The sequence below is a fragment of the Salmo salar genome, chromosome 01 (assembly GCF_965601325.2).
Source record: "Salmo salar chromosome 01, fSalSal1, whole genome shotgun sequence".
In the NCBI taxonomy this organism is placed as follows: domain Eukaryota; kingdom Metazoa; phylum Chordata; class Actinopteri; order Salmoniformes; family Salmonidae; genus Salmo; species Salmo salar.
In genome coordinates, this window is record NC_138291.1 from 41,965,891 (window position 1) to 41,990,999 (window position 25,109).

Here is a 25,109-nt window from a genome sequence, read left to right on the forward strand (position 1 = left end):
TACTGGACTGACCGCTGAACTGGAAGGTAAACATAGATTTCATAGAGTGTAATTTGTAATCTTAATCGTGAAACTGACTTAAGCCCTTGGCTCCTATAAGGAGCATAGGCCGTTGACAAATGTCCTGCATATCACTCAGTTCGGGGAATGTTGAGGCCACTCTTGGTCATCTCTGCCTGGACATGTCTCCTCCCAAGTGTTTATGGGTTAAACTAGATGACTATTTGATTTGAATTGTCCTCTTTGGAAATCTGGCACATGAAATCACATAAGAATACTAAACTCAAGTATATGAAATTGCACACCAAACATTGAAAGCGTCACAAAAAAAGCGGGGGAAACTCATAATAACATACCCAGAGTGTTATACCAGAATGAATGACCATATCATATCTTTATTGTAGATATACTCGGCAACAATTACAAAAATGTAACAAAAACTAAAAATAATAATAAAGGTAATTGTGATCCATAAGGTGCGGACTGCAAACCACTGCAGCACAGTATTACAGTATGAGTGAGAAGTTGGTATTATTTTCAATGTCCCTTAAAATTCCGCTGCAAGTTGTGTTGGCCCATATTTCCCCATACTGAAATCAATACATCATCAAATCTGTTCCATTCCATTCTGTTGTATTCTGCTGGTGTTCCGCTGTTTGGTGACAATTACATTCTCACAAGTTCATTCCCAAAAGTCACTGTCTGTCAAGACTCCCCATCCACTAGAGCAACTTGCTGCTGTAAAGAGCACATCTGATTATGAAGTTATTTTACTCCATGTCCAATGTAGCAGACCTTGTTTACAAATGTATAGGGGCTGGGAAAAGCTTGTTGTTGATTGAAATCATAATAGTACAATACACAAAATAAAGGGGGGGGGGGGGGGGTACATCTTTCTACTGGACATGCACTACTCATGTGGAACTAGTTAAATGTAATCTAACTCAAAGGGGGTAAATAGTTGACTAAACATAATTCAAGTCATGCCTATCGGAGGACATGGAGGTTTGTGAGTTACATTACAATTCAATATTCAAAGAATAACATTTAGGGCAGGACATCGATGTATACACAACACATACATTTTAGCCCCCCGTCCTATCGCAGAGATCTTTTACTTCTTTACTAGTGTATTCATCAGATGGTATCCTGCTGTAGGCACATCGTATCTTTCCCATCCATCGCTTCTTATGGTACAGACACACAAAGAAATCTGACTGCCGATAGGCACTAGTGCCGTAGGAGGCCGTTCCCTCTCTTGCTAGAACAAAAGACGCCCCTGCTGTGTCCCGACCTGGTACAGACGAACCTTGTCGTTTCTACTTGTAGAACCACAATGCTCGTCAGTGGCCGACAACTTGACTTTGAGCCAATCAGAGAGTACGACCCCCACGTGGAGGAGCTGATAGAAGTGAGTTATTTGTACAGAAAAAAATAGGGGACTCTTCTGATGTAATCCACCCCCCTTTTCGTCACAATTGCTGAAACTAATAAAGCTGCATAATTCATTTTTTTATAGAACAAGTCTTTACATCTTCTACATCTAGCTAAGGAGTTTTGTGCTTGAATTATTTTTTTGTTAGATTCAGTTTGATCATGTGCACCTGCTCATTAGTTAGCTAATGTTAGCAGGCTAACTGAGTTTGGCAGTCACACACATTTCATATAAAACGAATGGGGTGGTAAGTGCAGCACAATGCACTAAATGCTTAACCAAGCTAACGATCTAGTAAGATGCTTCATTCAAAAACGTATCCAGTGTGATTCAAATATAATGTTGCTAGTTATCTAGTTGTGGCCATCTGGTTAGTATGAACAAGGGCTTACTACGCATTCTAGCTAGCTAGCAACATTAGCGCAGCTTGCATTAGCTACAGCAGGCACAAGCCAAACTAGCTACCGTCACTTTGTGTCCTGGAGTATTTAAACAAAGCAAACCAGAGATAAAACAGTTTTAGGTGAACAACAAAAACGTAACTGCTGACACTGGGCAGAGGTGCCATGTACACATCGGCAGTCAGATCTCTGTGTCTGACCCTTTAAATACAGTAAAATACCAGCAATCAAAACAGCAGCAAAGTCTAAACCACAAGTTGTTCCTCCTCTTCACATAACGGCAGCATCATATAAACGCTTTGACTCTTTCTCTGACATGAGGTAAAGTATGGCGCCCAAGTGCAATGCTAAATTGTGCTACATGTACAAAAAGCAAACAAAAAAAACAATAATCCATTGCCAGTCCGCAAACGATTGAGGACTACCTTATAACTACACTTCCATCAAACACCTTTACTAATACAACACTCAGGTTGTTGGAAATTGATCATGCTGCAACATCTGGCTTGAATGATCATTTCTTAATTGTGTATTTTCATCAGTGAAAAAAAGACAATGGATGTGGCACCATATGAGTGATTATATATTATTTTAAAGTCATCACCCCAAATAAAACATTTGTGTGTGCGCACGCACGCTTTGAAATTCCGGAACACATAACAGAACAAACCAAAACATATACAGGTGAATGTTACATTAGCTGTAGTTCTTTAGACTGACTGAGTGTTGGAGAGAGACAGTGTGCCTGGTAGTGCCTGAAGCTCCAATCTCCAGTCCGATGCTTGATGCTTATTGTGATGAAGTCCCCCTCCTTGGGGGGGAACCAATGTACACTTTAGACCAAATTTCACCACATAACGAATGCTTAACGGGGTCACATAACTGCTGCTTGAGAGTGTAAATCCAGATTGCACTCTATACGATGACATCTGATGTCAAATTATGTTATAAAATAAACTGTCAGAATATTAATATATATAATAACAATGTTATAATATAATATACACCACTGTCATTTAGTTAAGCCTTCCTTCTAGTCACATACACACACAACTTCTGAATGCTGTTATCAATAATGTATAAATGTAGCATATTTACATGGGTATTCCAAAGTTCAGAAACCAAATGACATTGTAGGGCACCATGTTAAGTAATAATATTGCATGCATACACACATACCCACTATGAACAAACAGTACTAGGCTCGTTGCGGCTACTGTAGGCAAGGTTCCCTCGAGTGACAAGAGTTGCAGAATTCACTTGATTAGTCAGGATACTATAAGTCGAAAGGCAACCGTTTTAGTTTGCGTTATTCGGCTGTCAAAAATATTCGTCAAATAGATACAAGTAGCTCTGTGGGAATGTTGCCTCTTTGCAAAGAATTACGTGAGTTTATACATGTGTATATGTATATAGATAGATTTCATTTTTCAAGGTACGGATATCACAGTAAAAAGACTACAGTATATATCACTGCAATTGATATTTGTCAAATTGCAGTTGTGTCCAGGAAAAACAGTTCATTTGTATTGATATATATATAACAAGACATTGTGACTGGCAATGATCAGAGTGCAGTGTCTTCTGAGGTAGTGTACCTACGGTAGGATTTTATGACTTAGCCATACATTTGCCCAAGTTGCCATACTGACGGAAAGCGTCGGAAGCATCAATGATATATATATGAAATATAACACCATAAAATGCACCACAAACCTCCTAATTCATTCATTCATTCACTTTGGGCACTACTAAGTTAATCATTTGAAAGAGCTTAATTACGTTTCTTGCACACCCAATGTTTTAGGACAACACGGGTGTACAGTTTAAGGAATGAAACAGCTGTGAGGAATGCCATTTTCAAGTGAGTTGAGAGTAGAGTGAGAAATTATCTTAGAATCTAGAATCTTAGGATCTGGAAATCTAGAATCCTAAGAGTCTTCAACCTACAGTAAGACTAGGCTGGCCACACAAGGTGAGAGAGAGATTGAGAGTGCAATCGGCTTACCTCAACAAGCTACAGTACAGATGGAACCCTCCTCGGACCATTGCTAATTCATTTCTTTTTCATTTGAAGAGGATTGATGCTCAACAGAGACTAAACACATTACTTTAGGCCTATGTATGTGCAGAATGAGAATACCCTCTGGTTTAACCCCACCAAATCTTCAAGCATTAAATAAAAAGAGGGGAGAGGGAAAAAACTATGACAACAACGAAGCTAAACCTCTACAGCTTGACGGCTGCTAAAACTGGTCAATCAAACCGACTGACAGATTTCAAAGGTCAAATAAAGAGGTATTGTAGGTACAGTGCAAAAAGGATGAAAAATTCAAGCTTAAAACGAAAAAAAAATCATGGCACCCAAAAAAATTGCATGCAATCAACTGAGGTATTCAAGTGAAGAGGGCCTAATGACATTTTTGAGAGAAAATAAAAACATTTAGTCTACGAAGCTATGAAGTCACAATGTGTTTGAACTAAATAATAAAACAAAAAGGCTGGTATCCATATCCCTAGGAACTCACATGTGCAACCCTGTAGCGCCACATCTGCATAAGCTTTGGTAAGTGAAGGGATGTGTGAACCGCAATTCTGTTGAAGAACAACGTTGTCTGTGTGTCCTAAAGACTGTACTTAAAAGGTGCTCTGTGCCTTACAGAAGTGTCCAATTCATACAAAATCTGCAGCATATTACCTGGGTGATGTCTTCTTTTTCATAATATTTTCAAAAACGAAACAACTCAGCCAATAGAGAGACATAACTAAATGCAAAAAAAAAATGACCATCAAAAGGAACATTATCAATCTTAGTATCAAAAGACATACTTGAAACCAAAGTTTCGACTTATGTCATAGTAAACATATCATTTCTTTCACTTTAGATATATTGATATATTTATAATGTTTATATAAGCCCTCCAGTTGCCATGGTTATTAATACATAAGCTACATGAACATGCATCCTCAAATGCTGTTTAAAATCTATTTTTAAATTACAGTAACTGGGTATGTTGACTTTCTATCATTTTTTTCAGGATACGAGGAAGGGCCTTAGTATGTAAGGCAAATAATATTTATATTTCATCATAAATTTATAGATATTGTTACGTATAGTATTTGTGTCCATCCGACCACACAATTCTCAACACAACAGACCGTAATGGAATAAGTGCAATAATGACTGACGCTGCATTCCTAATGGTACCCTATTCCCTATATAGTGCACTACTTTTGACCAGGGCCCATAGGGTCGTATATAGGGGAAAGGGTGCCATTTGAGACGCATCCTAAGAATACCATCTCAAGCGAGTTCAGACAGAGGTGGGCCCCAATGGTCTATTTCGTCGGTGGTCTGGCCTCTGCTTGCCATGTTCTTAGCCATAGCGTTTTAAAAAACACTTCAAAACTGGCACTAGTGCACAGACTGAGGAGTTTAGCGTTTTTTGATTTACACGTTTGATTTGAACCATCTATGTACAATCTAAAACTACTCATAATAAGCATAAGCCTCATATCTCACTGACACAAAGCAAACATAAAAAATAAACAAAGCGAGACCTGACTTTTTTCCCTTTTTAACACTTTGCTATATGTTAATAAAGCACTCTTGTGATTACACAAAGCAGAAAAGGAAAGTAAAGATTGTGTTTGCGCAAAAAAACATCCAACGTAAAATCCGTTACGACCAGATCAGCTCTCTTGTTGTGTTGGGACTTCCCCAGGTCTCTACAGAACGTTCCCTGGCTGCGCCGTTGTGCGCTGGAGATACAGGGTTAATTTTGCGCTGTATTGGTAACTATCATCAATCGCTAGCACCGGTAACTACTGGTTAGCGTCAGTAGCTAGCATCAGTGGCTACCGGCTAGTAACAGTTGTAGGTAGCTAGTGTCAGTTGCTAGCATCAGTAGCTAGCTAGTTAGCGTGTGAACCTCAGTTGTTCGGGACCTGAGGTTGGTTGGCTTTGAGGCTGCGCAGAGCCCGGCGCGCGGCGGCAGACTTGGCGATCCGGTAGCTGCGGCCCACGCCTTTAAACTTGCCCTTGCCTACGACCTCCACCGTCACACGGACCTTCCCGTCGTACGTCCTCTCTGCAGGGCTGAAGGGGAGGGCAAATAATTACATAAATGACACTAGAGGAACAATGGCATCCTAGCAAAACAACCAGAAAAACGTTCATTCTAGAAACGGATTAAATATGGTAAAATATTGTATAAAACAATGCATTTGTAATTTTAGGATCTATATGGGGTAGAGGGTGAGGGGATAGAAAAGAATGGGAAAGATTACATTAATTGCAATCAAGTAAGTGTAAACAAATAGTGTAAAAAAAATATATATTCTTACCTGAATTTGGCCGTCTCTGGCTCCATCTCCAACAGCTCCCGCACCGGAGAGCGAGGGACATTAGCTGAGAATTTCTCTGCGAGGGAAAAGAAAAGCGTTATAACACGAACCCTCATCTTTTTACCTCCTCAATATGATGTATCACTGGGACAGAGAAATATGAGAACCTTTACATTTTGCAAATCAGTGGAACTAAAAGCCTCCCTGCATGAACTATCAAACAATCAGAAAAGAGGAAATCTAAAATGTGGTCGAAGTTTCCCTCTCTCCGTTTCTCTCCTCCTTACCTATAAGTGGCCTCATCATTGGATAATACACTTGCCACACAGTCTCCAGTGACATCCTGCTATCCATGTAAATTGCTCCGGCTAGCGACTCAAAGATGTCTCCCATTGCCTTGGGGACCTCAATGTCCTCCTCTTTCGCCTCGTCTTCCTCTGACCGCCGCAGCTGAAAGAAAGGGTGGAAAAACAGAGATGAAGTACAAATTGTTTTTGTTAGGGTGAAAAAAAGAAAGATTTTGTCTCGAGTGGATTAAAGGACAAAATGATTGTCTGTGCTGTAGTGTGGCATCTTTCTAATAACTGACTGAGCACTGTCCCCTATTTCATATCATATCCATCCAGTAGAAAATGCGCTTAGAAAAATGTCAACGTTAGCTATAGAGTGAATTTAGCATTTTCCTTTGAAAATGTAATCTGAGACAAATATCTATTACACACCTCATTTTACGTGTAGGCCTACATCGATAGAAGATTGCAAATGTATAATCGACAAGCGTCAATAGTTTAATAGAAGTATTGAATACAAGTGATACAGGTATTGAACTGTATTCAAGTTGTTACTGTATTCAATTTAATCCCAAAAACGTAGTCAGCTGTACCTTTGCACACTCTGGAGACCCCGTCGTCCAGTTGTGCTTATTAAGGGGAAATATTTACCAATGTTCCTGAATTTGTTTTTCCTCTTACTGTATCCAATGTTGTCCCTTAGGCATAAAACCAGCACTCCTCAAACGAGACCAGATTCACTGCCAAGATAGGCATTTCAAAATAAATTAAATCCAACTGCTCTCACTCCAATCCAACTCTCTTTCCAATACTCAAAACTCAACAAAATATAAAACAGATTCATAAGAACTGACAGCCCATGTTTTGGGCTGTTAATAATTAGCAATAGGGGCAGAAAAAACATGATTATTTCCCACAAAACACATTTAAATGTTAGTAATTATCAGCAAGGCCAAAAGCTATCATTATGTCCCTGCAAAAATGTCTTGGTCAACATATACATGGGGTGTGCTGGGAATATTGGGAATGGGCGGACATTCCGAGCAGTAGAACAAGAGAAATACAACAGATGTACATCCCACTATGACAAACAAACATATGCAACTTTTGTTTCGCATCCAGCAAGCACCAATAAATACACCACAACAAACAACTTCTTCACCAAAGCTGCATCTCAAATGGCACCCTATTCCCTATATAGTGCACCACTTTTGACCAGAGCCCTATGGGCTCTATATAGGGAATAGGGTGCCATTTGAGATGTAATCCAACTTCAAAATCCCGGAGATGGACCACCTAACCATACACACACCTCAGAGTCCATGCCTTGCATCTCCTTCTTCTCCAGCTGGAATTGCACAAAGTCGTCGATGACGTGGAACAGCTCGGGCGACACAGCCTTGAAGTACTTGTGGTAGTCGTACTGGACGGCCAGGGAGGCGAAGATAGTGTTGTTGACGAGTGCCGAGCGCAGGTCTGTGAGCACGCCGGGAGAGTGTTGGCGCGGGTCTTCATAAAGGTGCTTCGTTATGAGGTAGTCTAAAATTGCATCGCCAAGAAACTCCAGCCGCTGGTAACAATCTGGGACAGAGAGAGCGGGGACGAGAAAGAGAGCAGGAAGGAGTGATACTAAGCCGACACAAAATAAGAGTATAACTGAGCAGACATACTAAAGGCAAGCTGGAATCAACTATTGAAAGTTTTTTTTCTGCTTCTTTACAATGGTTCAGCTAATGGTATTGTTGTGATATCACAGCCCCTCAGGAATGATTGTATTGCAATTGAATTGGGTTGCTGTGCTACTACAGGCCCTCACCTTGTGTTATTATTAGGTCCTCACCTAATATTGTGATATTTCTAACCTGTAATGGTATTATAATGGTAGGAGGCGTGTGTGAACGCCTGCAGCAAGTAGGCCTTGTTCTGGAAGGTGTAGCTGATTTTCCTCTCAAAGTTCTCGAAGCCGGAGATGAGGTGGTTGAGGGTGCGCTCTGCGTCCGGGTGGTCGAACATGCAGCGGTGCGGGATCTTCAGCCAGCCATATTGGAGGTCAAGGTTTGCTACCTCTGTGACTCTGCCCTCCTCCCTCAGAGTCCGACTCTCCACCGGTAACACCTGTTTGATACAATGATAGAGAAAGATGTTATTATTGAACTACAAAGGATAATTTTCCAGAAGAAAAATGGTGCGCTTGCATCAGCTGGTCAAAAGTATTTGTATAGTAGTGGAAGAACTTCCTCTCCACCAGTAATACCTGTTTTGATCCGTTCACATTGTTATTGAAATACAAAGTCACAATCATTGAAAAATTACCGCGGTGTTCGATTTCAATATATATATTTTTTACATTAAACGCGTTATGAAATAATGACATTACAATGATTTTGTAGCTTTTTAAATGGAAATTCCAAAGCAAAAAACTGAAAAAAATATTCCACTGACTATTTCAGGTCCACATTGGGTAGCCATCAACACAAAAATAGGATATTTCTATGAAATAATAAATAAATAAATCCTTTGCCTTGATAACAAGCACACTCTTGGCATTCTCTCAACCAGCTTTATGAGGAATGCTTTTCCAACAGTCTTGAATGAGTTCCCACATATGTTGAGCACTTGTTGACTGCTTTTCCTTCACTCTGCGGCCCAACTCATCCCAAACCATCTCAAATGGGTTGGGGTCAGGTGATCGTGGAGGCCAGGTCATCTGATGCAGCACTCCATCACTCCCCTTCTTGGTCAAATAGCCATTACACACCCTGGTGGTGTGTTTTGGGTCATAGTCCTGTTGAAAAACAAGTGATAGTCCCACTAAGCGCACACCAGATGGGATGGCGTATCGCTGCAGAATGCTGTGGTAGCCATGCTTGTTAAGTGTACCTTGAATTCTAAATAAATCACTGACAGTGTCACCAGCAAAGCACCCCCACACCATCACACCTCTTCCTCCATGCTTCATGGTGGGAACCACACATGCAGAGATCATCCGGTCACCTACTCTGCATCTCACAAAGACATGGTGGTTTGAACCAAAAATCTCAGATTTGGACTCATCAGACCAAAGGACAGATTTCCACCGGTCTAATGTTCATTGCTTGTCTAAAGCATTTATTTGGGCTGCAATTTCTGAGGCACACCTGTTAATTGAAATGCATTCCAGGTGACTACCTCATGAAGCTGGTTGAGAGAATGCCAAGAGTGTGCAAAGCTGTCATCCAGGCAAAGGGTGTCTAATTTGAAGAATCTCAAATATAAAATATATTTTGATTTGTTTAACACTTTTTTGGTTTCTACATGATTCCATATGTGCTATTTCGTAGTTTTGATGTCTTCACTATTATTCTACAATGTAGAAAATAGTACAAAATAAAGAAAAACCCTGGAATGAGTAGGTGTGTCCAAACGTTTGACTGGTACTGTATATATATATACACACATAAGTCCACTACATAAACAAAAGTATGTGGACACCCCTTCAAATTAGTGGATTCGGTTATTTTAGCCACACCCTTTACTGACAGGTGTACAAAATATCCATAGACAAACATTAGCAGTTGAATGGCCTTACTGAAGAGCTCAGTGACTTTCAACATGGCACCATCATAGGATGCCATCATTCCAACAAGTCAGTTTGACAGATTTCTGCCCTGCTAGAGCTGCCCCGATCAACTGTAAGTGCTGTTATTGTGAAGTGGAAATGTCTAGGAGCAACAACGGCTCAGACACGAAGTAGTAGGCCACACAAGCTCACAAAACGGAAACGCCGTGTGCTGAAGTGTGTAAAAATAGTTTGTCTTCGGTTGCAACACTCCCTACCAAGTTCCAAACTGCCTCTGGAAGCAACGTCAACACAATAACTGTTCATTGGGAGCTTCATGAAATTGGTTTCCATGGCCAAGCAGCTGCACACAAGCCTAAGATCACCATGTGCAATGCCAAGCATCGGCTGGAGTGGTGTAAAGCTCGCCGCCATTGGACTCTGGAGTAGTGGAAACGCGTTCTCTGGAGTGATGAATCACGCTTCACTATCTGGCAGAATCTGGGTTTGGCGGATGCCAGGAGAACGCTACTTGCCCGAATGCTACAGCATACAATGACATTCTAGACAATTCTGTGCTTCCAACTTTGTGGCAACAGTTTGGGGAAGGCCCTTCCTGTTTCAGTATGACAATGCCCCCGTGCACATTGCGAGGTCCATACAGAAATGGCTTGTCGTGAGCGGTGTGGAAGAACTTGACTGGCCTGCATATAGCCCTGACCTTAACCCCACCGAACACCTTTAGGATGAATTGGAACGCAGACTGCGAGCCAGGCCTAATCGCCCAACATCAGTGCCCGACCTCACTAATGCTCTTGTGGCTGAATGGAAGCAAGTCCCCGCAGCAATGTTCCAATACCTAGTGGAAAGCCTTCCCAGAAGAGTGGAGGCTGTTATAGCAACAAAGGGGGACCAACTACATATTAATGCCCATGATTTTGGAATGAGATGTTCGACGAGCAGGTGTCCACATACTTTTGGTAATGTAGTGTATGTATGTATTTATGTGGCAATATGAGAATGTGTATGACAAGGGTAACATGGAATGTTGGTATTATGTAGAGTGTGCAATGTACAGTGTCTATTTTGTATCCAGCAGTACTGTGTGTATAAGAAAATGTACTCCTTGGGGAGATGAAAGTTCATTTTAGATAGAGGTGGTGTATGTGGTGTATATACCTTAAGTCCCAGTGAGCAGAGGTACATCTGAGCAGCCCTCTCCCCACAGCTGGTGAGGTAGCAGCCCAGCAGTGCCTCTACACAGTCAGCGATGCTCTTGTCAGCGATGCACTGCTCCGTGTGCAGGTTGTAGGAGATGGACTGTTTTGCCAGCTCCACCCCACAGTTCTCCTCAGACGGGTTCCAGAAACCCACCACGAAATCATCCTCCTCCCCCGCCTTGCTGGGGTCCAAGTAACACATGGCATCCCACGAGCTAATAATAATGCATAATAATTGAATGGATTTATATAGCACTTATCCACCAAGCCCTGCGATAGACTAGCATCTTGTCCAGGGGGTTTACTTGTACATCAAAGCTGCCTCAAGCTACAGAAACAGGAAATCGGCTCCTGGCCTACGGGCCATTCTGGTTCAGACAAGGCTTAATTACTTCATAATTGATTGTATTAACATAGCGCTTTTTTCCACCTAGGTGCTCAGGTTCCACTTTACATAGTATGGGGGTGGGGGACTCACCTGTAGTCAAACTCATCTGCTGAGCCACCACCGCCAGGCTCCGAGGGGTAGTCGGGGGTGGGGACCGGGCCAGGTTTCTTGGGGGGTTTCCACACCCCGAAGCTGGGCTCGGCTGCAGGGGAGGAGGAGCGGGCAGAGGGGCTGGGGCCAGGGGCCGGGGTGGCGAGGGCAGCGGGGAAGGTCCTGAGGGAGATCTTCTTGCCGAAGGCACCGGAGCCCATGAGCATGTTGTCGATGAACTTAATGTGCTCCTGGTAGTAGGGATGAGTTAGAGCAATGAATACATTCGTTGATGGGGGGGCATCTGTATATTTATTTTTTTAAATGTAAGTGGTGTTTTCCATAGCTGGACAGACAATTTTTTTTTAATACACTAGATTTGTGTTTTGATTCAGCTTTTCCCCCCTGTAATAGATAAGTAAGCATGTGTCTAGTATGCATTCTTACCTCTTACTATATATGGCCAAGAGTACTTAAGATTTATTACCACTAACCATCACCTTGCCTAATCAATTCTGAAAAACGTAACTACGTCCCAAATGGCACCCTATTCCCTTTAGTAGTGCACTTCTTTTGACCAGAGCCGTATGGGCACTGGTCAAAAATAGTGCACTATATAGGGAATAGGGTGACATTTGAAACAGACCCCTTGCGCTGAACTCCTCCCTACCTGGTAGTACTCCAGGTCATCCTCGATGTTGACTTCTTCTTTAGACTCCTTCCACATCAGATCTTCATCCTCCTCCAGCAACTCCTCCTCGAGCTCCACCTCATCCTCACACAACTCTTTTCCAGCACTACCATTGTCCAGGGGGTCCACTTTGGTCTGAAAGAAGGAGTGAGGAAGGAAGGAGGGAGGGAGAGGGAGAGAGGAGGGAAAGATGAGGGAGTAAGTGCGAGGATGGCGAGAGAGAAACAACGAAAGGAAGAGGGTAGAAGAATAGCGAGAATGGGAGACAGAAAAAGTGGATGGATTACTATGTGGATTGTATTAATGTCTTATTACCCAACGTCTCTTTAATCCAGTGGTGCCTCCAGGCCTGTAGTTGACTCCTGAAGCCGTGGTCAAGCCCCACAGTGGGATTTACACAGATTATAGTCTCAGAGTTTCACTCTCACCACAGCATTAGGTCAGCTAAGAGGGCTTTGAATGTTAGAGGGGAGGCAGGCCTATCCAACTCAATGACTCATAGGCCTAATGCAATTCAATATCTGACAAGCTGCGTCCTGAATGTTACATTAATAATTATTAATAACCCATAAAGTTGACCGTGTGGGAAATTCTCTGATGCATATTCATTAAATGCTAATGGCCCTGACATCTAATTTTGTCAGAATACAGCCAGGCCTTGACACTGAAAATTACATTGCCCCGTGCACATTATGCACACACGGTACACCACACAGTGTTACGCATTCACTCTCCACTTTCTCTCTCGCACACACACGACGAACACACACACGGTAAGTAAATGCAGACTTGCCAGCCTAACAAAATTCAACACTGTGGTTGACCTCATATACCTCAGACACACACCTCCCGAACAGCCCAGGAAGAGTCTCCAGCTATACCCAAGTTTCCCTAACAACCCCATATCTCCCTGTACCGTTTACTACCCTGCTGTTCTCAAAGTAATTCATGCTGCATTTTTTAAATTTTATATTTAGCATTCATTTGGATAATGTATAAGAATGTCTACATGTTCACTAAGAAAGAGAATACCATAACCATAACAAGAGATAATTCATGTACTGTTTATAAAGCATACCCATGTGCATTTATTGACAATCTCCTTCAGTATCATATGGAGGAAACACTATCAGTTGAAGTATACCAGTAAGGTGAAAGCCTGCCCTCTGGTGGTCTCATGAATAACAGAGCGTCAGGTACCTCATCCCATTTGTCTTCGCTGCTCTCGTCCTGGTTGACCACGTAGCCAGGGGGCAGCCAGTTGACCGGCGGATCAAATATGGACACTACCATCCTGCTTGGAAGACCTTTCTTCTTCCCCAGACGATACAAGTTACAGTTGCTCACCTGTTAGACAGAAAATAATTAAATTCACATCATTTCACACATGGATCATATCCATACTTTCTTAAAATACATGAAACATGGGCATATGTGTCAATAACAAAAAAATAAATACTCTCTTACAGCAAATAGGCAAACACAAAGCATTTCATTGACAAACATTCCATTCAGACATTCAACCCTATTCCCTATATAGCGCACTACTTTTGACGATATGCGGGTCATGGTCAAAAGTAGTGCACTATAAAGGGTGCCATTTGGGACGCAGTGGCAAACTCCATTCCCCCCAACCCGCTGCCAGACTCACCTTCTTGCTCCTCATGTAGGAGAGTCGTCCCTCGTGAGCGTCGGGGTAAGTACAGAACAGGTAGGTGGTGATGGCGTGCTTCAAGAACGAGTCTCCCAGCATCTCCAGACGCTCCAGGTTGAAGCCATCGCTGGCGTTGGATAGGGTCAGGGCCTGCAGAAATGTAAAGAAAAAAGGATTCAATTGAAACTTATAAGTGAGTGCTTGCCTTTAAATTTTTTTTGAAGTAATACATTTTTTGTTCAGGGCCTGAAGGTAGGGGATCAGTTACATTAATCGGTTAGTCTATTCAGAGCATCCGAATTGATTCAAAAATGTGGGAATCGAACATCGAAAACAACACATTTAACTGATATTTTGAATTGCTGGGCATATTCATTAGTTAAAACAATCAAAACTTCAATTAGGTAATCAATTAATCGACCAAAGAACTGACTCTGAAAAACTTGTGTTGAACCCATCCCTACCTGAAGGATAAGCCCTGGGTTGGGCCCCAGGGTCTTGGGGCAGGGGCCAGGTGTGTCCCCCTCTGTGTAACTGGTCTCCTGGGTCTTTGAGTAGTCATGTAAAGGTGCTGTGGTTGTGATGGGAGCGGTGCCTTTTGGCCACGTCACTGTTGCTGGGCTGCAGGAGTCTGAGGTAGCTTGATTCACGTGGTGTCCATCGCCCTCACGGAGCTCTGTGGTCCCCCTTGGTTTACATTCATCGCTAGGCTGTGGGGGTCGAGGCTGGGTCCAGGGCTGAGGCTGGGTCCGGGGCTGAGGGTGCTGAAGCTGAGACTGGGTCCGGGGCTGTGTTGGGGTTAGATTCTGGTTCTCTGTGCTTGGAGAGGGCTGCACAGGATGAACTGAGGTAGTGGTTTGTGTTGTCATTGTTGTTGATACTTCTTCGCTCTCCAGTGGCGAACCAGGGCCAGCCGGGAGGAACTGGCAGTTATCACGTCCGTCATGAAGGTGTGCGTGGTCGCCGTAGTCACTGTTGTCTTTGGCGACGGCAGCAGTGCAGTTAGTGAGGGTATTGGTGCAGGAGGCAGAGTCTGGCTGCTGGGGCTCCTCCTCCTCTAGCCTGTCAGCTTCTTGGTGTTTGCTGACATCACCCCTCTCAGGCTGGGAGGAGACATGACAGTCACTAAAGGGTTGCTGAGCAACAGCAGGGTCAGGGGCTGCAGTCTGGCCGTGATGTTTACAGTTCTCATCAACGCTATCCTCTTCCTCCACATCATCATCATCATCATCATCATCATCATCATACTCTTCCTCATCACGCGGACAGATGAAAGACTTGCTGTCGATGGACTTCTTCCATCCAAAGTCCAGGTTTGGATACCTATAAAGACAGAGTGAGATGTAGGGGCAGTATTTAGTGTTGGAGAGTAGGGTGTTATTAAACAGCCAGTCATTAAATCAATTATTAAAAGGGATAGTTTTTCAAAATGTCATAAAATTCATCAGATGTACCTGAAGTCAGGGGGCAGGGTCTGGGCTCCAACTCCAGCATCGCTGGCTGTCTGGGCCCTCAGCTCCTCAGCTGTGAGGAGGCAGTGGAGGCGGTACAGTATGCTGGGGAGACACACAGCCTTCCGCCACAGAGAGGCTGGGATGGGGTGGATGGCACACAGCTCTGGGACCAGGATCTGGAAGGGCAGAGGTGAGGGGAGGAAAAAGAGAAAGAAAATTTGACATCTTTCCAGATGTTTCTAGGCTATGGCCAGAAATAAAGTAGATACTGGGATGAGGTGGATGGCACACAGCTCTGGGACCAAGTTGTGGAGGGGAGGAAACATCTTTCTAGAAGTAGGAGAAGATGGTTCTCCAACATACTCTAATCTAGATTCTAGACCAGGGATCAAATCAAATATTATTTGTCACATGCGCCGAATACAACAGACCTTACAGTGAAATGCTTACTTACAAGCACTTAACCAACAATGCTGTTTAAAGAAAAATGAAATACAATAAAAAAAGAAAAGAGAAAAATAACTAATTAAAGAGCAACAATACAATAACAGTAGCGAGGCTATATAAAGGGGGTACCGGTACAGAGTCAATGTGCAGGGGCACTGGTTAGTCAAGGTAATTTAGGTATTATGTACATGTAACTAGATCTAAAGTGACTATGCATAGATAATAAACAGAGTAGCAGCAGTGTAAAAATGGGGGTTGGGTCAATGCAAATAGTCCAGGTAGCCATTTGATTAGCGGATCAGGAGACTTATGGCTTGGGGGTAGAAGCTGTTAAGAAGCCTTTTGGACCTACACTTGGCGCTCCGGTACGGCTTGCCGTAAGATAGCAGAGAGAACAGTTTATGACTAGGGTGGCTGGAGTCTGTGGCAATTTTTAGGGCCTTCCTCTGACACCGTTTGGTATAGAGGTCCTGGATGGCAGGAAGCTTGGCCCCAGTGATGTACTGGGCCGTACGCACCACCCTCTGTCAGGATGCTCTCGATGGTGCAGCTGTAGAACTTTGAGGATCTGAAGTTACAAGCCAAATCTTTTCAGTGTCTTGAGGGGGAATAGGCGTTATCGTGCCCTCTTCACAACTGTCTTGGTGTGTATGGACCATGATAGTTCACTGGTGTAGTGGACAGCAAGGAACTTGAAGCTCTCAAACCGCTCCATTACAGCCCCGTCGATGAGAATGAGGACATGCTCGGCCCTCCTTTTCCTGTAGTCCACGATCATCTCCTTTGTCTTGATCACGTTGAGGGAGGGGTTGTTGTCCTGGCACCACACTACCAGCTCTCTGACCTCCTCTCTATAAGCTGTCTCATCGTTGTCGGTGATAATGCCTACCACTGTTGTGTCATCGGAAAACTTAATGATGGTGTTGGATTCGTGCTTGGCCATGCAGTCGTGGGTGAACAGGGAATATAGGAGGGGACTGAGCACGCACCCCTGAGGGGCCCCCGTGTTGAGGATCAGCGTGGCAGATGTGTTGTTACCTACCCTTACCTCCTGGGGGCTGCCCGTTAGGAAGTCCAGGATCCAGTTGCAGAGAGAGGTGTTTAGTCACAAGGTCCTTACCTTAGTGATAAGCTTTGAGGGCACTATGGTTTTGAACGCTGAGCTGTAGTCAATGAATAAGATTCTCACGTAGGTGTTCCTTTTGTCCAGGTGGGAAAGGGCAGTGTGGAGTACAATAGAGATTGCGTCATCTGTGGATCTGTTGGGGCGGTATGCAAATTGGAGTAGGTCCAGGGTTTCTGGGATAATGGTGTTGATGTGAGCCATGACCAGCCTTTCAAAGCACTTCATGGCTACCGACGTGAGTGCTACGGGTCGGTAGTCATTTAGGCAGGTTACCTTGGTGTTCTTGGGCACAGGGACTATGGTGGTCTGCTTGAAACATGTTGGTACTACAGACTCAGTCAGGGACAGGTTGAAAATATTAGTGAAGACACTTGCAAGTTGGTCAGTGCATACTCAGAGTACACATCCTGGTAATCGGTCTAGCCCTGCGGCCTTGTGAATGTAGACTTGTTTGAAAGGTCTTGTTCACATCGGCAACGGAGAGCATGAACACAGTCGTCCAGAACAGCTGGTGCTCTCATGCATGCTTCAGTGTTGCTTGCCTTGAAGTGAGCATAGAAGTAATTTAGCTCGTCTGGTAGGCTTATGTCACTGTGCAGCTCGCCGCTGTGCTTCCCTTTGTAGTCTGTAATAGTTTACAAAATCCGACGAGCATCGGAGTCGGTGTAGTACGATTCAATCTAAGTCCTGTATTGACGCTTCACCAGTTTGATGGTTCGTTGGAGGGCATGGCGGGATTTCTTATAAGCGTTTGGGTTAGAATCCCGCTCCTTGAAAGCGGCAGCACTGCCCTTTAGCTCAGTGTGGATGTTGCCTGTAATCCATGGCTTCTGGTTGGGATATGTATGTACGGTCACTGTGGGGATGTCGTCATCGATGCACTTATGGATTAAGCCAGTGACTGATGTGGTGTACTCCTCAATGCCATTGGAAGAATCACGGAACATTTTCCAGTCTGTGCTAGCAAAATTGTCTTGCAGCTTAGCATCTGCGTCATCTGACCACTTCCGTATTGCGCGAGTCACTGGTGCTTCCTACTTTAGATTTCTCTTGTAAGCAAGAATCAGGAGGATAGAGTTATGGTCAAATTTGCCAAATGGAGGGCGAGGGATAGCTTTCTAGGCATCTCTGCGTGTGGAGTAAAGGTGGTCTAGTGTTTTGCACATATGACATGCTTGTAGAAATTAGGTAACCAGATTTAAGTTTCCCTGCATTAAATTACCCGGCCACTAGGAGCGCCGCCCCTGGATGAGCATTTTATTGTTTCCTTATGGCCTTATACAGCTCGTTGAGTGCGGTCTTAGTGCCAGCAAAGGTTTATGGTGGTAAATAGCTACAAAAAATATAGATGAAAACTCTCTTGGTAAATAGTGTGGTCTACAGCTTATTATGAGATACTCTATCTCAGGCGAGCAAAACCTTGAGACTTCCTTAATATTAGATTTCCTGCACCAGCTGTTATTTACAAATAGACACAGACCGCAACCCCTTGTCTTACCAGAGGCAGCTGTTCTATCTTGCCGATGCACGGGATACCAAACCAGCTGTACGTTATCCATTTCGTCATTCAGCCACAACTCGGTGAAACATAAAGATATTTCAGTTTTTAAATGCCCCGTTCGTAGGTTAGTCTTGATCGGAGCTCATCCATTTTATTATCCAATGATTGCATATTGGCTAATAAGACTGATGGAAGAGGCGGATTACCCACTCGCCTACAGTACCAGTCGAAAGTTTGGACACACCTACTCATTCAAGGGTTTTTCTTTATTTTGACTATTTTCAACATTATAGAATAATAGTTTAAGACATCAAAACTTTGAAATAACACATGGAATCATGTAATAACCAAAAAAATGTTAAACAAATCAAAATGGAGTTTCTTCAAAGTAGCCACCCTTTGCCTTGATGATAGCTTTCCACACTCTTGGCATTCTCTCAACCAGCTTCATGAGGTAGTCACCTGGAATGCATTTCAATTAACAGGTGTGCCTTGTTAAAAGTTAATTTGTGAAATTTATTTCCTTCTTAATGAGTTTGAGCCAATCAGTTGTGTTGTGACAAGGTAGGGGTGGTATACAGAAGACCTATTTGGTAAAAGACCAAGTCCATATAACGGCAAGAACAGCTCAGATAAGCAAAGGGAAACAGTCCATCATTACATTAAGACATGAAGGTCAGTCAATGCAGAACATTTCAAGAACTTTTAGTTTCTTCAAGTGCAGTCGCAAAAACCATCAAGCGCTATGATGAAACTGGCTCTCATGAGGACCGGCACAGGAAAGGAAGACCCAGAGTTACCTCTGCTGCAGAAGATACATTCATTAGAGTTACCAGCCTCAGAAATTGCAGCCCACATAAATGCTTCACAGAGTTCAAGTAACAGACACATCTCAACATCAACTGTTCAGAGGAGCCTGAGCGAATCAGGCCTTCATGGTTGAACTGCTGAAAATAAACCACTACTAAAGGACACCAATAATAAGAAGAGAATTGCTTGGGGCAAAAAACACAAGCAATGGACATTAGACCAGTGGAAATCTGTCCTTTGGTCTGATGAGTCCAAATTTGCCTTTGTAAGACGCAGAGTAGGTGAACGGAAGATCTACGCATGTGTGGTTCCCACCGTGAAGCAAGGAGGAGGAGGTGTGATGGTGCTTTGCTGGTGACACTGTCTGGGATTTATTTAGACTTCAATGCAAACTTAACCAGCATGGCTACCACAGTATGCTGCAGCGATATGACATCCCATCTGGTTTGTGCTTAGTAGACTATCATTTGTTTTTCAACACGAAATGACCCAACACATCTCCAGGCTGTGTAAGGGCTATTTGACCAAGAAGGAATGTGATGGAGTGCTGAATCAGATGACCTGGCCTCCACAATCACCCGACCTCAACCCAATTGAGATGGTTTGGGATGAGTTGGACCGCAGAGTGAAGGAAAAGCAGCCAACAAGTGCTCAGCATATGTGGAAACTCATTCAAGACTGTTGGAAAAGCATTCCAGGTGAAGCTGGTTGAGAGAATGCCAAGAGTGTGGAAAGATGTCATCAAGGCAAAGGGTGGCTACTTTGAATAATTAAAAATATAAAATGTATTTTGATTTGTTTAACAAACTTTTTTGGTTACTACATGATTCCATATGTGTTATTCCATAGTTTTGATATCTTCACTATTATTCTACAATGTAGAAAATAACAAAAATAAAGCAAAACCCTTGAATGAGTAGATGTGTCCAAATGTTTGACTGGTACTGTAAGTCCCCGATATCTCTGTCTCTTCTTCATCAAATGGGATTTGGGCATTGTCCTGTGTCTGAAGTAAGTCCTTCGCGTCCAACTCGTTAAAGAAAAAATCTTTGTCCAGTACGAGGTGAGTAATCACTGTCCTGATATCCAGAAGCTCTTTTTGGTCATAAGAGACGGTGGCAGAAACATTATGTACAAAATAAGTTACAAATAACGAAAAAAAAACACACACAATTAGCACAATTGTTTAGGAGCCCATAAAACGGCAGCCATCTCCTCCGGCGCCATTACAAGATCATCCACTAGATTTAGCCGAGGGACAATATTTTCTTGAGCGGATGGTCAGGGGGCCAGAACATAATTACAAATAAATTGCAAGAAATGGACCGCAAGAAGGCCAAACAGATATATTATTTGGCAAAAACATAATAATTTGAAACCTTGCATACATTTGTATACGATCATATATTATGAGTGGGACTACTTTGAACAGATTTCCAAAATGTTACTCACTTGCAGCTGATTTGCTGATGTTTTTACAGTCTTTTACGTCCAACAATTACATTTTTTTATTTATTTTTTTATTTGCTAAGTAAACATGGGGGGGCCAAATACAATCAAATTCGGCCCACGGACCTCCAGTTGGGGAACCCTGTTTTAGACCATCTTCAGAGTTAGTCTTCAGCTATTGGTTCATCTCTAAATATGGTGGAAGGTGGATCCATTGCTTTGTATGTAGACTAGATTACCTGTTTGTTCTGTAGACTCTCCCACTTGGCCTTCCTCTTCTCTGCACTGCTGAGGGGCAGCGCTTTCCCCTTCTGGTTCAGGTGGCGAGGGGTTAACAGGTTCAGTCTGCAGGCAGAGGTCAGAACTGGATGAGTTACACAGTAGTTCAGATACAGTAACCTTCATGGGTGTAAAGGTACAGATAAAGTGTTCTCCCCATATCTTTTTATTTTGATGGTGCTCCCCCCCACCATCCATGGAGGTCTGAGAGACAGAGGGCATCCTTACGATGATGGAGAGTTGAATAAGATACATTTTCCTCTCTCTCCCTCCTCCGTCCTCCTCCTCTCCCTCCCCATCTCCTTCCACCTCTCCTCTCTCTCACCGTGAGGAGGTGTGGTCGACATCCAATAGTGGCTGGTTTACATTGGATAGGTCCAGGTTGTACTTGGTTTTGTAGTACTCAGCAAAAGTCTCATACTCCGGCGACGGGAACTTGCTAAGTGGTGTGAGGTCTGTGTAAACGTCAGCCACGTAGAAACGGTGAGGCTGGTCAAAGTTACGATACCTGAGAGAGAGGGAGAGCGAGAGAGAGAGACAGACAGGGGTTAGAGGTCAAGGGTTGGCATAAATGGAACAGTGAATATATACACTGAGTGTAAAAAAAAACATGAAGGACACCTTCCTAATATCTGGTTGAACGAGAAAAGTTTTTTGTGCGTATGGAACATTTCTGGGATCTTTTATTTCAGCTCATGAAACATGGGACTAACACCTTACATGTTGCGTTTATATTTTTGTTCAGTGTATAATCTTATGGCTCATATCAAATTAATTGTACGCTGTTTAAATCAAGTCTCTTCCCTATGGACCCTGGTCAAAAGAAGTGCACTAGATATAGAGAGCTATTTGGCTCCTCAGTCAGGGAGGGGTATGTAGTGAAGCAAGCAGCGTACCGTGGAATGATGACAGCGTCTTGGTAGTCTTCCAGTTTGAAGGTGAAGGGGTTCTGCTTGGTGTACAGGGTGGTAGGAATGCCAGTACGAGCCTCAGACTTCTCTATGTCCTCCATGAATTTAAAGTCCAAAGCTAGAGTGATGGAATCCTCAACTGGAAGAAGAAAAAATGTAAACAATGGAAGTTTACATGGTGAATGAATACCTTCAGACATTGGAAATTCACTGATTTGACACTAGGGTTGGGTGGTATACCGTATTTACACCATATCCCAAGGTATTTCGAAACACCCTCAGTATGATTTTCCAATACCGCTTTTTTATAAAAGTCGGAAGTTTACATACACTTATGTTGGAGTCATTAAAAATCGTTTTTCAACCACTACACAAATTTCTTGTTAACAAACTATATGTTTGGCAACTCGGTTAGGGCATCTACTTTGTGCATGACACAAGTAATTTTTCCAACAATTGTTTACAGACAGATTATTTCACTTATAATTCACTGTATCACAATTCCAGTGGGTCAGAAGTTTACATACACTAAGTTGACTGTGCCTTTAAACAGCTTGGAAAATTCCAGAAAATTATGTCATGGCTTCAGAAGCTACTGATAGGCTAATTGACATCATTTGAGTCAATTGGGGGTGTACCTGTGGATGTATTTCAAGGCCTACCTTCAAACTCAGTTCTTCTTTGCTTGACATCATGGGAAAATCAAAAGAAATCAGCCAATACCTCAGAAAACAATTGTAGACCTCCACAATCGGAAAAAGGGTCCGAAGAACATCTTGCAAGCCGAAGAACACCATCCCAACCGTGAAGCACAGGGGTGGCAGCATCATGTTTTGGGGGTGCTTTGCTGCAGGAGGGACTGGTGCACTTCACAAAATAGATGGCTTCATGAGGAAGGGAAATTATGTGGATATATTGAAGCAAAATCTCAAGACATCTGTCAGGAAGTTAAAGCTTGGTTGTGAATGGGTCTTCCAAATGGACAATGACCCCAAGCATACTTCCAAAGTTGTGGCAAAATTGCTTAAGGACAACAAAGTCAAGGTGTTGGAGTGGCCATCACACAGCCCTGACCTTAATCCGAACGAAAATTTGTGGGCTGAACTGAAAAAGCAAGGAGGCCTACAAACCTGACTCAGTTACACCAGCTCTGTCAGGAGGAATGGGCCAAAATTCACCCAACTTATTGTGGGAAGCTTGTGGAAGGCTACCCGAAACGTTTGACCCAAGTTAAACAATTTCAAGGCAATGCTACCAAATACTAATTGAGTGTATGTAAACTTGACCCAATGGAAATGTGATGAAAAAAATAAAAGCTGAAATAAATCCTTCTCTCTACTATTATTCTGACATTTCACATTCTTAAAATAAAGTGGTGATCCAAACTGACCTAAGACAGGGCATTTTTACTAGGATTAAATGTCAGGAATTGTGAAAAACTGAGCTTAAATGTATTTGTCTAAGGTGTATGTAAACTTCCGACTTCAACTGTAAATACCTGCAGTCAACTTGTGCACTAGGTAATATAGAAAGCAGATCGCATTAATAATTTTGCCCATTAGATTATCTTTCATTATGAAGCTTACCAGTAATAACTTCCCAAAACAGCTGCTTGAGACAGTCACCTTTGTTTTTTTAGATGCACAATGAGCAAAATGGGAGCATCGTGAGGTGAATCACTCCTGCAGCGTAACTTAAGTGAGGTGACCAAGTTGCACTTCTATGAAATTCAATAATAATGTTTGTCAGCTATAGATCTTATAATTATTAAGGTAATTATCTAAGATGTGGCAAATAAATTCTCTCCAAATGTGTTTTGCTAACTTGCTAACATTAGCCAAGTGGTTAACGTTAGCTTGCATGATCAAGCTTCTTGGTAACAGCAGCAGAGACAATCCCCTCCTGGATTAAGATCCCTCCTGTCTAAGATTTATTTTGTGTGTGCTGCAAACTGCATTTTGAGATACTTGCGTAAATCTATGAGCTGAGCTGTCTGTCTCAGAAGTAAAATATTTGCATTCGCTAAATAGCACTTACCTAGCATCTGCTATGGGGATTCCGTAGTACTTGTTCGAATTTTGTTAGCATTCTGTTAAATTAAGTTTTATGGGCTTTTTTCACATTTTAAAATACATTTCGTCCCTTGTGTGCACTACTGGTAATACCGTTAATCCAGGGAAGATTAACGGTATTAGTATGAAAATGTGTATACCGCCCAACTCTATTTTACACAGTACGCATCCCTATGTGCCCTGCTCAAAATGAGTGCACTATAAAAGGGAATAGAGTGCCATTTGGTACCCACCCATAGGCTTACTAATGGAGTAAGGCTTACAGTATGTGCGCAACGTTGGGCTCTCACTCACCAACATTGAGAGGCAGACTGTGTATCTAACAGTAGGCTGAGTGTACATGTCACCAACATTGAGGGGTAGCACACAGCAGACTAACTCACCAACATTGAGAGGTAGAACGCAGTAGGCTGAGTCGGCCTGCGTGGGTTTGAACTCCAAAGCAGGTTTCTCCAGGCGGAGGATGTGAGAGAAGATGTACTGGTGTAATCTGGTGATCAGGTCCAGCTGGATAGCACTCAGGGTGAACCCTGCCTTCTGGAGCTCGATGGAGATGGTCACCTCACCAGACCGTGTGTAAACAGGAAAATGGGGAATCTGTGGAGAGGGATGAGTGGGTTAGGTGAGTTTCAATGTACACTTAATAAAGGCCATACTAACTTTGGAAAATCAAGTGGGCCCTGCTGTCTAGCTGTTGCTTCCTAGAAAAATATGTTCTCGATCAGTTTCAATAGATATTGTTAATGTTTGCATCCCTAAATATTGCTTTGAGACCTGCCCGGAAACAATGAAATGGGAAACTGAGATAGGTGTGTTCCTTACCCGAGGTATAGGTTTAGCGGTCAGGATGCCGAAGCACCTGGTAGTGTCTTCTGGAGGGTAGAGCTTCCTGCGGCGGAAGTTGAGCTCATCAGGCAGAGGGGTGGTGAGGACCATGCCGACCACATACAGGTAGTAAGACTGCTGCGGTACAGGGTAACTGTCCCGAAGACACTCCGGTATCTGG

General features: G+C 43.0%; 1 protein-coding gene across 4 annotated transcripts in view; it reads right to left on the reverse strand.

Annotated features, from left to right (window-relative positions):
• Window positions 1-375: 375 nt before the first annotated feature.
• The window catches only part of dicer1 (dicer 1, ribonuclease type III), a 48,652-nt gene continuing 23,918 nt past the window's right edge, over window positions 376-25,109 (reverse strand). For 3 of the 4 annotated variants that reach the window (XM_014195045.3, XM_014195054.3, XM_082974440.1), the window contains 17 exons: window positions 24,926-25,105; window positions 24,487-24,700; window positions 22,017-22,170; window positions 21,446-21,628; window positions 21,081-21,186; window positions 15,509-15,684; window positions 14,519-15,377; window positions 14,052-14,204; window positions 13,601-13,747; window positions 12,380-12,535; window positions 11,710-11,960; window positions 11,191-11,446; window positions 8,336-8,588; window positions 7,786-8,054; window positions 6,471-6,633; window positions 6,184-6,259; window positions 376-5,935 (listed from right to left, as the gene is read on the reverse strand). In XM_014195045.3, coding sequence (XP_014050520.1) covers window positions 5,770-5,935; window positions 6,184-6,259; window positions 6,471-6,633; window positions 7,786-8,054; window positions 8,336-8,588; window positions 11,191-11,446; window positions 11,710-11,960; window positions 12,380-12,535; window positions 13,601-13,747; window positions 14,052-14,204; window positions 14,519-15,377; window positions 15,509-15,684; window positions 21,081-21,186; window positions 21,446-21,628; window positions 22,017-22,170; window positions 24,487-24,700; window positions 24,926-25,105 — 3,762 coding nt within the window. In that variant the 3' untranslated portion in view covers window positions 376-5,769. Of the gene's footprint in view, window positions 5,936-6,183; window positions 6,260-6,470; window positions 6,634-7,785; window positions 8,055-8,313; window positions 8,589-11,190; window positions 11,447-11,709; window positions 11,961-12,379; window positions 12,536-13,600; window positions 13,748-14,051; window positions 14,205-14,518; window positions 15,378-15,508; window positions 15,685-21,080; window positions 21,187-21,445; window positions 21,629-22,016; window positions 22,171-24,486; window positions 24,701-24,925; window positions 25,106-25,109 lie in introns of those variants that run through there. The other variant, XM_014195073.2, reaches the window with a different exon arrangement.